The sequence below is a fragment of the Sipha flava genome, unplaced genomic scaffold (assembly GCF_003268045.1).
Source record: "Sipha flava isolate LNK unplaced genomic scaffold, YSA_version1 252_pilon_pilon, whole genome shotgun sequence".
Taxonomy (NCBI): domain Eukaryota; kingdom Metazoa; phylum Arthropoda; class Insecta; order Hemiptera; family Aphididae; genus Sipha; species Sipha flava.
In genome coordinates this window covers 634,715-650,746 of record NW_020272904.1, presented here as the reverse complement: position 1 = coordinate 650,746, position 16,032 = coordinate 634,715, and the positions used below count along the sequence as shown (strand labels likewise).

The following is a 16,032-nucleotide window of genomic DNA, read 5'->3' as shown; positions in this document are numbered from 1 at the left end:
GTGATCGTTGCCAGTGGTGGTAGTGGTAGTGGTGGTGGTAGTGGTGGTGGTGATGATGGTAGTGGTCTGGTGATGGTAGTGGTGGTGGTGTGAGTGATGGGAGTGGTGGTGGTAGTGGTAATGGTGGTGGTACCGACAGTGGCGACAACGGCGACGAGCCACGAAGACGGTTTGCGGCCTGCAAAACACTGCTCGGCATCAAGATGGCCGCGGACTTTCGGCAGCGGTGCGCGGCGGTCGTTGCCCAACGCTCGAGCGCGCGCGCGCCAAATTCAAACGCGTCCACGCCCAAAGCACTCGACGAAACCGCGGCTGGTCGAACGACCCAAAGGAAAAATACCATTTTCCTTTTTCAACACGCCAACACCGTGTTTGATATTATAGTTTTAAATTATTTGTTTATTTTTGGTGTCACAAATGTGAGATTTACTCCTTTCATATGATTATATTATACTTGTCAAATGTCTGTAAAATATTATTAATGTCTATACTGTATAGATTGTAATTTTTTCAAATAAAGTCATGTATTTAATAAATCATTATTATAAACCACCATAATGTTCGTAAAATTCATTTTGCGTATTACTACGTTTTCTTGTTCACATCTAATTCAGCTCATCTCAAAAGTAGGTATGGATTTTTTTTCGAATTTTCATCAATTTGGATTCAGTGTGATCTTAATGGCACGTTTCTCATACTAGAATAATTTTCGAATTTTTAACGCATGAACTTATGATTCCATTTTACGATTATATTAATGTATTATATCATTATATACGGTAAAAGACTATCCTTTTCAGATATAAGTTAAAAATGGATTCTTAAACAGTAATTTACCTAACTTGTGTTCCGTATTTAAATATTATTGTATCAAATTTGTGCTTAATATCCATCTATAGTATCATAATTTAAAATAATATTTAGGGAAAAAAATTAATTAAATTATTGATTAGAAACTTCGATATGAAAAGAGACTGGAGTTTTTTTTCAAATACAGAATGCATGTGACATATTACATGATTGCGATTAACTCGGATGAAGTTTCCACAAATAATCCACAGATTTCCAATGACACCTTTTTAACAATCATCAATCTATCTGTAGAACTCATAATTATATTAAAAATATTATTTAAAATTTTATCATTGTATGTAAATGAAAATGTTGATATTTTGTACGATAAAATATACTTATTACATTTTTTTGTATAAACCGCATGTACCACAACAGAACATATGTAATGTGACAAACTGTGCTAATTGATGCGGAAAACAATTTTAATATCTCAAGACAAGGTCAAAGCATAGACTGTAGTTTATGCGACTATAATGAAAAAAAAAATTATATGTATAATAACTACTTGGAATCATTAATTGTTATCTATTTATTTTATAATATATATTTTATTACTATTATTACTATTCATATCGAGTGTTTCTGGTTTTAAATATAGGAAATTTAAGAGCTATATAGTATTGAAACAATTCATTTCTTATATTTTAAACTGTATAATATAATTATATACAAGGTATATGTATATATTTGTCGATGGATTGATAGGTTTGTGGAATTGCTGAAAAACATTTTAAAGATAATATCGTTCTATTTTATACATACACTTATAATTTTGTTATTTAATCACATATATTACGGATTAAGTTTAACTAAAAATGTCGAGTAGGTTACATGTAGTACTCGTTGAATTATGGAAGGCGAATTTCACCTATTTTGTTCAATACAAATTGATAATAATTTTACATATTTTTATTTTAAAAAATTATAAAATAATATTTATTTATGTAGGTACGATGTTCGTTAAATGTATTTTTGTCCTTTTTATAAAATGGCTATTTTTGTATTTTCAAGCGTATGTTTTTAATTTTTTATTTAATACATAATATTATTTAGAACTTATAATATTCACCTTAATTATTCTTTGAAATAATATATCTTTTTGATTTATATCAATATAATACATTCAATACATATTGTTTTTTTATTAGATTTTAATATATAATACGATTATGTAAATCAGTTTTAAATTTTAAATAGGTTGGTAATCTACTATAACCATAGGCGCAGTTTAGGGAGGGGGCTTGGGTGTGCTTAGCACCCCCAAATGTGTTTATGTTAATTTACACTTATATACTCATTACTCATTATGTATAGAAAAACATAATAGTTTTTGAGTTTTATTGTATAAATATATAAATTTTTATACAATACGAAAATAAACATCTTTGCTATAAGGTAAAAGTTTCAAATTTCTAGCCACATTACTTTTGGAGTTATGACTAAATAACTAAAATTTGTAACGTGAAAGTCTTATTTACAGCGTATTTTTACCATTTTAGGACAGTTTTTTCCTAGCGTCTAGAAAAACTATTAAGATTTAAAAAAAGTACCTATCTAAAGTACCACCGCATGTCAATTTAAAATCTAAAAAAGGTCCTAAAAAAAACTTTTGGATCAGTATTTCTATCCGAAAAAGTGTTTAACAAATAAAATACAAACATCATTATAAAACCATAATATCCTTCGCTTCAGTCAGAATCTAAAAGTGATCATGTGATAAGACATTTGTGTTTACAGACAGGTAATTCGTTATACGCACATTGAAAATATAAAATCGAAGTGAACAATTTAAATTTAGAAGTATTCATATACTTACTAAATATTTTAGTAACTGTTGAATTGTACGGTTTACGGATGTCCATAACCATTAAGGAACATGAAAAAGGCCGAAGGGCTTCAGCACCCCCAGTATTTTCATTGAAATTGAGCGGCTGAATATAACTACAGTCTGCTGAAATGCCCCGAAGAAATACATTAAGAATTAGAAAAAAACATATATTCATTAATTTTATTTTTATTTTCTACTCAAAAACTTACTATTGGTTTATCAGTTATTTTAAATTATTTATCATCTAATCATTGTTTAAAATTATAATGGACTTCAAAATGATATACAGTTAATGGTTCATACATTTGACCATGTAATACCTAATTATTTAATTAACCATTAACCTCTTGTAATGTAACTACTACTATAAAATGATACTACAATGAGCGATTAACAATGAACGATTTTTTTTTTTTTAATGTTCTCCAAAAATGATAAAACTATTATCATTTTACTTATATATTTTTTATAAAACAAAATTAAATGTCATAATGTGGTCTTATAGAATTGTTTTATCTTTATCTGTGTAATAAATTATAGATAAAATCGTAGACAATGTCGCCATATATGTCCTATAAGTATTTATAAGTATTATCGTATTAATAATCAATAGTATTAGTTATATTTTATTACTTAATATGATTTTATTTTAATGAATAAAATATTGTTTTTTTTCGTACAATAAAAACTACATTGAAAATATTTTAATGCAACCAATTCAATAATATTTATATGTATAATCATAGAATTTATTGATCCGTATATTTTTATTATGAGAATAGTATGTTCTAATAAAGATTTTTTTTTAAATAATTTAGTTTAGGTTTAAACCAGAAATTGTTATGACAGTTAAAAAGTAAAATCGTTTTTTAGTATGTTAATATTTATGTGTTAAATATGCCTAAGTCCTAACCATGAATTGTATTCAAAACGAATATGTTATTTTTTAACATTCTAACAGAAAATAGGGTATTCGTTTCGCTTAATTTTGAAACTATGTGAAATTAAAACATTTTGTTCTTTATTTTACATATTAACATAATAATACCATTAAAACAAGATATCTAAAGAATAAAAGAAATATTTTTATTTTTAATATTCACATTCTATAATTTTAATTTATAAATTGAACGAAGAAATGAAGTACAATATTAAGTTAAGAGTTACTATCTACTGTCTATTCTGCCTACTAATAATAAATACCATTATAGCTGTTTAAAATAATTGACCAGAAAACTATTTTCACGAGTCAAATTAAAACACATGTCTAGAATAATATTAAATTTAATTAATGTCTATTTTCAAATTAATTTAGTTTTAGTCAATTTTAACATAAGTTTCTTAAACACATCTTATAAATAAACATGAATACAGTCACAAAATGATGTCTAGAATAGATAAATAAATATAGGTTTTCAAGAGAATAATAATTCGATATATTAAAACTCAATTTTGAAGAATGTAATATAAAAAATAACAATGAATTAAAAAAATTACCAACAAATTAATATAGGGTTATATGTATTATATAAGAAAAAGTATTGTATGGATTGGATAAGCGTGCAAGTTCATTAGTATTATTATAAAGAAGCAGTAGATAGTAAGTAACTTAAATGGGAATAGAAGCCGAGGGGTGAATAAAGTTGAATAGATTGAGTTATGACCAAGGCCGGATTGAAGAAATTCGAGCGACCGAGTTTTCCGTACGTTAACGGTTCACTTAACAAACTGACGGCCCTTACCCAATTTTTTTTTTTTTATTATATATTTCAATAGGTACATTAATCTTTACTAATTAATATTTAGTACGAACACTACGAAAAACACTATGTTATATTATGTAAGTTAATAACATTTTTTAATGGTTGTTAAAATGTAATAATTTCAGCTAGTTTAGGTTTATTATGTTGCTATACATATATGTGTGATTTCTCCAAATGTATTCTCATAATATCAACCTGCAGAATACAATACATAAATACATGTACATTAATTATCCGGCATAGCAAAATAAATACCCAATGAGCAATGATTAATACATAATAATATGCAAGGCTGGGCAAGTTAAGGATTGTTTAAGTTAAGTCAAATTAAGTTACTTATTTTTTTTTCGTTAACTCGTTAAGTTAAAAGTTAACTTTGAAAAAAAAAGCAGTTTAAACTTAGTTTAAAGTTAAAATTTCCTAATTTGCAAAAAAAAAATTGCACACATAATATTAGTTTTTTTACGCTCAAGAAAATTACTGGGGAAATTTAAAATGATACATCAAATTATTAACTAGATATCAAAAAACCTATTTTTCTAAAATAAATCTTAGTCCTGAACTCATACTCAAATCAATTTACAATTTTAATAATGAAATTAAATTGGAAATTATACCACAGTTATTTTATGATTATTCCCCCATCGACACTCGCTCTCATGGTATTTACTATTTTCACAGAATATTTTTAGGATTTCCATGGGTTTATAGTGTTTATACGTACAATAACAATGTTATAAAAAAAAATGATAAAATATAGCCCATATAATGACTATTCAAGTTATTTTTCTTATTAATTTCGTCTGCAGGAATTTCATATTAAAATAGTAAATTATAAATATACTAAAAACCTCATTTAATAATTTACATTATTCTTTGCACTAAAATTAACTTAATTTAGATACTTTTAAATAAAATTAACTTAAAGTTAACACGTTAACCTTAAAAGGAAGTTACTTATTAACTTAAAAGTTAATTTGAAAAAAGTAACGAGTTAATTAACTTAACGTTTTATCTTAATTTTAACTTTTAACTCGTTAATACCCAGCCTTAATAATATGTTTATGGTAAAGTGAGATAATTAAATTGGAATGTTAAAAGTGACATATCCACATATAGGTAATATATTATATAATATATATTGTGCTAACTGAGAACCCTCAATATTTTTGCGTAGAGATCTGAAATTTGAGTTCTTATGCTACAGTAGGAACAAATACAGCCATGACAAAAAAATAACAAGTAAACATAAAATGGTGAAATATAATTTTAAATTGTTGCCAATTTAACGTCAAAATTAAACGCTAACATGTTTAGTAGAAATAATAAAATGCATTATAATATTATTGATTGTTATTTATACAATAAGTTAGCTATATTTCTGATTTTGTTTAATATTTTAGCATAACATCGCTTACTTTTTTAGGTAAATTTGTGTTTTTGTATCCGTGTATTTAAAAGGTTTGTACAGTGCATTTTTTAACTAGTTAACTAGGCGACATAAATGTCGCCCAGTGATTATGTCTCTGTCGACAATATTTTGAAAGATTGGGCGAAATAATGCGAAACAAACATGTAATACTATAGTTGTACTATGATATTACATTGACTATTTTGAGAAAAACATTTTTTGTCACACAATGAAAATTCCTTATGAAATGCACTAGGTTTGTAAGGTATTTTGTATTATTGGTTAGAACCTCAGAATTTTAAAACTAACTACGAGGATATTGCAAGTGCAACCCATTTTTAATTTTTACCTTTTTCATAACCTATGGTGTACTCCTATATTGATAAAGATAGCAAACAACCTCGTGAACTATCAAAGGGAATAATAATATAATACTTTCAAAGATTCATTGTATTATAGCATACATAAGCAATATTATGAATTCATATAAATATATTATTTCATCATTCCCTTTCAAATTTTTAAAATTTAAATGACACACATTTAAAATAATAACTGATTTATACCATGTTAGGGTTTAAAACTTATTTTTAAAGTACCTACATTCAATGTAAGTATATGTAATGTTAATTAATTGAGAATCCTGCATATTACAATGATGAATATTTTATTCCAGAATTTTAGGTAAGTACAAAAATGAAAAAAATAACACGAGTTACGTCCTCGTGGGATGTAATATATTTCAAAAAGTACGTTTATATGACTCGGGATGCAATTTATATGTAGGTACACTAAACTGCCATAAAAAACGGATGTGTAGTGTATGTATTGCACACAGGCACCCGGCTTCATGATATATTATAGAGGGCAAACCTTTTATGATTCAAGTGCTAAATTTTTCCAATTAAGGTTTTGAAAACCGTTCACGTGCCCAAAGATAATTATATTTTCTAAGAATAAAAAATAAAATTACAGATTTATTACATTATTTTAATTAAACTTTAGTCTTTCTTAGTGAAACACAAGCAGCAATTGTTTCATCGATCAAGACATTTCTTTCCTTCGATTTAATTAAATTGGTTATGGTGAATAAACTTTCACAAACATAAGTTGACGAAAAAATATGAAAGTAAAAGAAATATTGTCATTTTTAAAATATTTATATAATTTTATTCTTTGAATTTCTTATAACCAACATTTTATAAATACTATAATATATTATTTTTTTGTGTACAATTTTTAATAATTTCAATTTTTTGATTTTTGGAATTTAATTATTTGTTACAATAAACAATAAAAAAGCATACTAAAACTGTATACATATAGATTTTGTCTTATATTACAAAATCTTATTTTTTTTTTAACATAGCTCTTAAATTACTTCATCGGGTGTGAGGTTTATATCCCAGTGGTTAGATAACATTACAGTGCTGTAACCCAACTACTCTAAGCCCGTGTGCAAATCTAAATCTTGAGACCCCTTGTCGTTATAAATTTTTGAGCATTTGACCTTCTGAGGTCCCATAATATGGTACGAGATCCAAGGCTTATGTGCATAACCTGTTTTTACGGCACTATAACATTGCAGGTCCATTTAGTTTAAACTAACGGTTCCCAACCTTTTTAGTTTCGCGGACCACTAATTTTGTAAAAATATATTTGAGGCCCACCTATAGTATACCAATATACGTTTTCATAAAATTATAATGTATATATATACTTGTATATATAGTTATTAGGAATTAAAAAATTAAAAAATTAAAAAAACAATTGTTTATTAAAAAAAACTTAATTTAACTTTATCACAAGATAAACAATTTAATGTGATTTTTGACATTGCTTGTTCTTCAGGAAAAAGTCAACATCTGAATTAAAACTTTATAGTTTTAGTCTTAAATCATCTCAACATTCAGTTTATTCCTATATCTATTTTTTAAATAAATTAAAATAGAAAAAGCACGTTCACATAGATAAGTTGTCGAGAAGCCCATCAAGTTTCTCAGTGTGATTTTAGCGATTACTCGATAGTCTTTCCGAACATTTAACCAGAATGGCACTAATTGTGTACTTTAAAATGCAATTTTAAAGCCTGATCACATGACATTTAAATCAACGAATCTTCTTCAGTTGCTGAAATTTTCAATTTTTTCAAGTAATCTTCTTCAAAGGGATTTCTGATCCATTGGATTTCTTCATCAATTTTAGGGAAGTAGTTTCTAAAAACAGCGTAAAAATGATTTCAAGTATGCCTATTAAAAAATATTGATTTGTAATTAAGAAAAATAAATAATTATAATTAACCTGAGGTTGGAATCTAAAGATTTGAGGTGATCTTGTATAGTTGTAGCTATTGATTTTTCAATTTTAACTTCGTTAGTTTCAAGAAAATCATGTAGGACTGGAATGCATCGAAGGAATCTTGTTCTACTTTCAGAGCACATCGTTGAAGCTTGATTATCATTGCATTAACTTTGTCTTGCACTAAAAACTTATGAATGTCTTTGTCTTGCAGAATTAAATTAAGAACGTTGAGGGCACCAAAAATATCCGCCAAATACACCAACCGTTTCAACCAGTTTTTATCGGTCACCAATTTTATGTAAGAACTTGCAAGTTTTCCATCATAGTCCCCTTCTATAAGGAAAACCCTAAGTTCATCACGAAGCAAAAACAATCTTGATAAAACTTTACCTCTTGACAGCCAACGAACTTCACAGTGAAGTAGAAGCTGTTTGTGTTCACTTCCCATTTCATCACACAAAACACCAAACAGTTTGGAATTTTTAGGCCTTGCTTTAATAAAGTTAAAGATTTTAACTGCATCATCAAGAGTTTTTTTAAGACACTCGTCCAAACTTTTAACTGCAAGAGCCTCTTTATGTATGCTACAATGTGTTTATTGAACTAAGGGAGCAAATTACCTAACTCTGGCAATTAATTCATTATGAATTCCAGACATAGCACCTGCCCCATCAGTTGTCAAACCTACACACTTTGACCAATCTACTTTGTTCTCTTTTATAAAGCTCTCAACAGATTTAAAAATCTCTTCGCAAGTTATTTTTGTCGACAAAGACTGGCAAAACAGTATTTCTTCTTCAATATTATCATTCAATTCAAAACGAACAAAAGCTAATAAATTAGCTTTTCCAGCAACATCTGTACTTTCATCAAGTTGCAGTGAAAAATATTCACTTTGTTTTAAAACAGTAATAATAGCTATTTTCAAATTTTCCGACATTTCATCAATTCTTCTTTTCACAGTCGTATTTGATAGGTAACGGAATTTCATTAATTTTTTTGGTACATTTTTCATCAAACAAAGCATTACTTATTATTTTTGCTGCGGGAATAATAAGTTCTCCCACGGTGTAATCTGGCCCCTTCTTTGCGATTAACAATGAAAGCTTTTAAGAAACTTGGGTACTTGCTATGTTTTGTTTTGAAGATTTTTTCTTGATTAAAAAAATTTTAGAGAGATTTTCCTACACATTCAGGATGTTTAGTTGATAGCTAACTTTCAAGTTTTGAAAATTTCATACATTCGTTGGATAGCGTTTCGAAACAAATCACACACTGCCGCATAGGCTCCTCCTCAGTACCAAAAAATACAAACCCAATTTTTAAAAAAATCAGAGTTATACTTACGAAAATATATTTTAGTTTTCTTTGTTATATTCGAACTTGACACATCAATAATCTCACTACTATTAGTTCCACTACTACTAGTTCCTTCATAACTTGACAGCTTCGTCTTACGACAAGACCCAGTTCGAAACCAAGCATCCATATTTACGTGTAGCGTAGTTAATAGTATGTACTATGACACTATGTAATACTACGTAGTAACTCACAACAGACACAACGACGCATAAACATACAACCACTGTCGCAAAATAATTAGTTTACTAATTTACGAAATCGAAAGATCTATTAAATGTATCGCAACCTGCACGCCGTGCACAATAAATACGATAAAAATGACAAATAACAGGAACCTATTAATAATTAACGAACTATATAAGATAAAACTACGTTCGATATCGTATCGTTAATTTTACACTTCTTGTACACTATAGTTAAAATTGATTAAATATTATTATAATTAGAAATATAACAAAAAATATATAATAATAATGTTTTAAATATATATAATATTTAATATTATACCTATGGCTCGCGGTCCAGTACCATGCTGCTTGCGGCCAATGGGTTGGGAACCTTTGGTCTAAACCAGGGGTCTTCAACTTTTTTATGCAGCGGGCCACATATTATTTTTTTTAAATCTTGCGGGCCGCATTCGTAGTAAAGACATGTATTATATATAAAAATTCAGTTTTATTTTTACAATTTTTAAAATTAGGTTGGTACATTTAAAATTACAAATTAGTAAATTTATTAATTTAAAAAAATTGCTTTTAGAACATTTTTCTTGAAAAACGCGTTTTTCATCCGAGATTTTACGTTTTTTACTCACCGACATATTGTACAAATATTACGAAGAAAACGTATGAAATTGAAACTTATACACATAAACGAAGATATTTTGCTCATTCCACAATCAATTACGAACCAACAGACAATAATAATTATATATTGGTAGGTAATTCAATTTATCTTATCACATATTTCTGATAGCGATAGCTTAACTGTTATAATTTTATTGAACTAGAAAATGTAAATGCTAAATTTAAAATGTGATCGCGGGTCGCATATATGACAGGGTGGGTCGCAAGCAGGCCGGGGGTTGAAGACTCCTGGTCTAAACTATAAAGAGAACACACATACATTAACATATAATGAACTATTATAAATTTAAACTTTTAATAATTATTAATATTAATGAGAATAAAAAATGTACTTCTTTCATACTTTCCTAAGATAGTTCCAAAATAGTTTAAATTATTCAAACATAATAAAATATCAATATTTCATATTACATTATAATCTATGCTGTACCAATGTTATTATAATTTCATTGATTTATTTTCAATACCTAACATGAAATTGGCATAACACTTTTGTAACTTTGTTGATGATTACGTTATTCTCATCAACAGATCAATCAAAAACCATCTTCCACAAAAATGGATATGGTCAGCTGATTATCATATTTTCAATCATTATATTGTGGGTGTTAATATAAATACTTATTGATAATAAATTTGTTAACAAATTAATAAAATATAGATACGTATATTATATAATTATGATCAATGATGTTTGAAAGCAATATTTGAAAGTAATGATTTATAAAATTGGTTAAAAAAAAAAAAAATCCAAGGGAGAAGATTTATCCCCAATATCCCCTTTTTAATATGCCCCTGTTCCGCATTTTTTTAGGTTATTGCATTATTATTTAATGTTTAATCCATATTATTAATATTATAAAAAAAATAATATGAAAATAATGTGTATCAGTTGTTTCAAAAATAAATATAATATTTATTTATTTTCTTTTGTATAACATGTTTTTAATAGTCATATTTTCTAATAAACTAGTAGTTTTTTCTCAATAACATATCCTAACTGTAACGATTGTTGTATATCAACATCTTACATTATTCCTTAAAAATAACCCGGCTAATGTGTTGAGTGTGTGGAAAATAAATTAGATCATGACGAACCCTGACTATGAATTTTGACGTGGATATATAATGACGAGTAGTAGTGGACAATCGGTAGAGAAGGAAGTCAGCTAGTTTCACCGTACAAAGAGAGACACAGAAGACCATCAACATTAAGTCCATTACGGTCCTTACTAATTCCTAGCATCAACATCTATCACGTAAAATACAATATTAATAATATATTTTAATTAGTAACAATCACCTTGTACTTTTATATGGGGTAATCCTATTCCATAAATTTTAAGTATCACACACCGAGGTCGAGTCCCCGAGACCTCGTAAAAATAAACATATCTTTAAAAGAGTTCGATCCGATCAGTTTGTAGATTCGAAGGAATTTAAAGAGAGGACTAACATAACTATTATGCATAATAATTTAGGTAGAGGATAACTATATTTTTCAATTATTCAACAAAAATGTTACGTCGTATTTCGGTTTAGTTATATACCTAATTTTAATTTCTATAGACCGACCGGAATGACGTGCATGATGGTAATCAGCTGGGAAGTGTGAGAAGAATATATGTATAATAATAATGATACTAAATACCTTTTGAACAGAAAAAAAAAAATATCGACTACAATATATCAGCACACACAAAAATGCAAACTAGACGGAAAAATTGCGTTGCATTATTAATGCGTTGCGTTTATTAAATTTAGATTATAATTTTACATAAGCGCTTGCGTTTGATCAAAATACGTGTAATATGATAAATTTTTACTCGACAATGGGTTTTAAATATGCAAGAAGTACTGTACTGAATAGTATAAAATAAGTATATATATATATATATATATAAGTCTGTACAGTGGTCGAAATGGCACAAGATAAGTGGAGGGATGCCTAACAATTCAGATTTCCTGATATGATAACATTCTTCACACCTTGTGTACTTATATTTTTATTTTTTTTTATAGTTCACATAAGGTCAAGGCCGGATTAAACACCTATTGGGCCCCGGGGCTGAAATTTTATATGAGCCCATTTGACAAAACATGCTTTATAAAGCTACTCGCTACGCTCGCAGAACGATACATTTTATTTAACTATTTTACAAATTTTCAATTGCATTATAAAATTATAAAATTAATAGGTATATACAATTTATGTCTATAAAACTACTAATTTTAGTATGATAAAAAATGTGTATTGGCTTAAAATTGCTTGGGCCTCTTTGGGTACTTGAGAGGGCCCCGGGGCTGCCATCTCGGTTTGATCCCCCTTAATCCGGCCTTGCATAAGGTATATTATCTTAGTCCGTGGCTCTAAATACGGGTATAATACGGGTTGCGAAACGGCTTATACTAAACAACACGATAAGCCGGATGTCTGAGCCTGAATAAAAAAAAAAACAATTATTTTCACCGAAAAAAAAGTAATTTCTTATATATTAACATAAAAATGATAATAAGTATATAATTTTAAAATATAAGTCTTAGGTGGAATGCGTTATTCTAGACAAAACGAGTAGAGGGATGATAACTGTAAATACAAAAAAGTAGAGGGATACCATCCCACCGTATCCCTCCCACTTCGAGCACTGGGTCTGTACGTAAATCACGTGTGTACAATAAACCTGATGAGCATAGTGAAAACAGCTAAATTCCGTAAATTCTAGTCTCCACTTAAATGCTCCTTACTAGGAAGTATACGCACAAGAATAAATTACTATTTTCCGTTTAAGGTGGATTAATTTAAAGACGTATCATGTGAATGAAAGTTAAAAAAAAGTATATAACAGTCTAGAAATTATACAATTAAATGCAATAGAAGATAGAACAGTCTATCAATTTTATTCAATTTTTCAAAATTACAATATTTTTAAACTTATTATAAGTCATCCGACTTCACAAGTTAGATAATATATCCTACAGTGGCGTATTTACGGGGGGGATATGGGGGATAGATCCCCCCTTGACCTTTTTTTTTTCCTAGGTAGCTATAAGTTGTCTCATTTTCTCTAATATTCTTAATATGGTATTACTTTCAAGCATGTATGTTTTCTGTTTTCTAAATGTTCTAGTCGTGGTAATTGTACCGCTCTGATAGTCTGATATACTAATCGCCACTAATCGTTTATCGTTGGCGGCATGTACGACTATCAGGCAACAAAAACTATACCTATATTATGGTGTACTGTATTTTGTACGTTTCTGCGAATTATTTTTCATGCAAGAGTGTTTATAATAAACCCGATAAGCAATCGGTAAACAAAACAAAATGACCATGAAGACCGTGGATTAACCATAGGGCGGCCGGGCGGGTCTATTTTTAGAAAATTTGTTACTAGTAGATTTATGGCTAATGTATAGCTATATATATATATATATATTTTATCGTATGATATCGTGATTCGTTAAAAGTAGATATGTACGGTCGTTAGACGTTGACGGATAGCGACACCGCGCCATTCCGAGTACTGACTTACTGCCGAATTGACTATTGTTCGACTTTATTTTTTGCGTCTTGTAAGTTGTAACTGTGAAGTTTTAAGACAATATGAGTAATACTCAAAAACAAAAAAAAACTTTATTTTCTTATTTTAGTACAAATAAAAAAATTTGTTTGAAAAATGATGACGTAATTATAAAGATTAATTCTTATTTTGCCTTGATCCACATTAACCTCAATAGGTAACAAGTTAGGGAATTTGAAAAATGTATATTATGTACGAATTTATGGGTGTTAGGATGTATTATTATATATTTCATCCCCCTCCTAGCAAAATTCCTAAATACGCCACTGATATCCTATTCTGGTTATTATTGATAATATTTCCAATATTTTATCATTTTGTGCAAACTATATATTTGATTGACAACATATATGTGTTCAAGTAAAGAAGTCATTTTGTAATGAAGTCTTCGAGATTTTGAATTAAAATTATAACTCAGGATCTGGAAATTACTTACACTAATATCTTAAAATACACATGGGAGAAGGAATAGTCCATCATCGACTTTCCATTAAAACTAGAGGATTCGAATAGTAATTTTATTTATTATAACATTTTTTAAAATAGTTTTTGCCATTCAGGTAATTCTAATTTTAAATCATTGCAGGGATCCTTTTTCTGACTTTTTTTTTCTGTAACATGTAGATTTCAACGTTATAATAATAACATTACAGTTAAAATAAATTTTTGATTTTTCAAAACTTTATCCATCATCGAAAAGTACGTAAATACACTACTCCTCGTGAACATTAATCTACTTTGAAGAGAAAATATGAAATCTATCATACAAATATTTTAGTCACCTCAACTCGAAATCGATACAACGATTTAACGCCATATCCCAACGTTCAGTAAGTAATTACTCGTAGTTTTGTTTTATTTATTCGAAACTATATCTACCATTTAGTTTTCATTAATTATCAATCTTATTTTTTTTACTGTCATATGTTGAAAATAACATACGTTGTACATAATTTTGTATTATGCACATACTAACGAATGACTGTCGTATGTCCCATATTTGTACTGCATAGAACTACTACTCCATATTATTACTCGTATATGATGATATTATTGGATATTGCTATGTACGAGGGGAGATGACATGCCGCGTACATAACGTACGCATGCAGAACAATTGTGATATGAATCGTTCATAATTGATTAATTATAGTTTAAAATTGATGGCAATGACTTTTGGGCGGTCCGCTTATATATTTTTACGATAACATTGCACACTCACCATCGTATTTACATTATCATGGTGCGTGTGTAACTTTTAAGGTACGTTTTCCAAGGCGCGACATTTCGCAGCGACGCATTTTTTCTGATGTGTTTTACTTGACGCGACATGACGCTGCGATTTTGGTAGTTATATTCTCAATTCGCTAGCAAACCTGTCCAAGCATGGGTGTAGGCAAGAAATATTTTCGAAGGGAGTTTTGGTCTAGATTTATATTAGTACTATAGATCATTAAAATTAAATATGAATTATTTATTTAGTACAATTGAATACTAATCCAATATTTTGTCCATATAAATTACAAATTTAAAAACATAAAAAAAATATAAGATAAAACCTTGTTTTCTTAGTTAAAGTTTAAAAATATTGATTACTTCTTCCGGGTTAATATTAATTTCACGATGAACGCTTAGCAAAACAAGTCCAGTTAATCGTTTATTTCCTGTCGAATTTCTCAAATATGATTTAATACGTCGTAATGTTGAAAAAATTCTTTCTGTAGTAGTAGATACGGGAAGTGTAGAAAGAATAGTTAACAATTGTTTTATATTTGGAAAAAATTCAGAATCACATTTTAAAAATGCTTCAAATACTGAGGATGGTCTACAATCTTTTTCTTTTACTCATTTGGATTTCCACAATAAATATTCCAAATTACCATAAACCAGGGGCGGATCCAGAGTCGAGAAACTGTGGGTCAAGCCATTTTAAGAGGCCATTTATTAGAGATGAAATTGAATTAGAAATTAATACCTTGTAAAAAAAAAAAAAAACACAATATGCTCATAAAAGTGTATAAATATATTTATATTACAATTTAGAATTAGTAATACCACCAATAAT

General features: G+C 28.2%; 1 protein-coding gene across 1 annotated transcript; it reads right to left on the bottom strand.

Moving 5' to 3' along the window:
* Positions 1-7,904: 7,904 nt before the first annotated feature.
* LOC112684611 (zinc finger BED domain-containing protein 5-like) lies at positions 7,905-8,835 on the bottom strand. Its single transcript, XM_025556220.1, has 2 exons — positions 8,159-8,835; positions 7,905-8,073 (listed from the first exon to the last, which is right to left on the bottom strand). Exons 1-2 carry the CDS (start codon positions 8,296-8,298, stop codon positions 7,962-7,964), a joined length of 252 nt encoding a protein of 83 aa, XP_025412005.1. The 5' UTR covers positions 8,299-8,835; the 3' UTR covers positions 7,905-7,961.
* Positions 8,836-16,032: the final 7,197 nt, after the last annotated feature.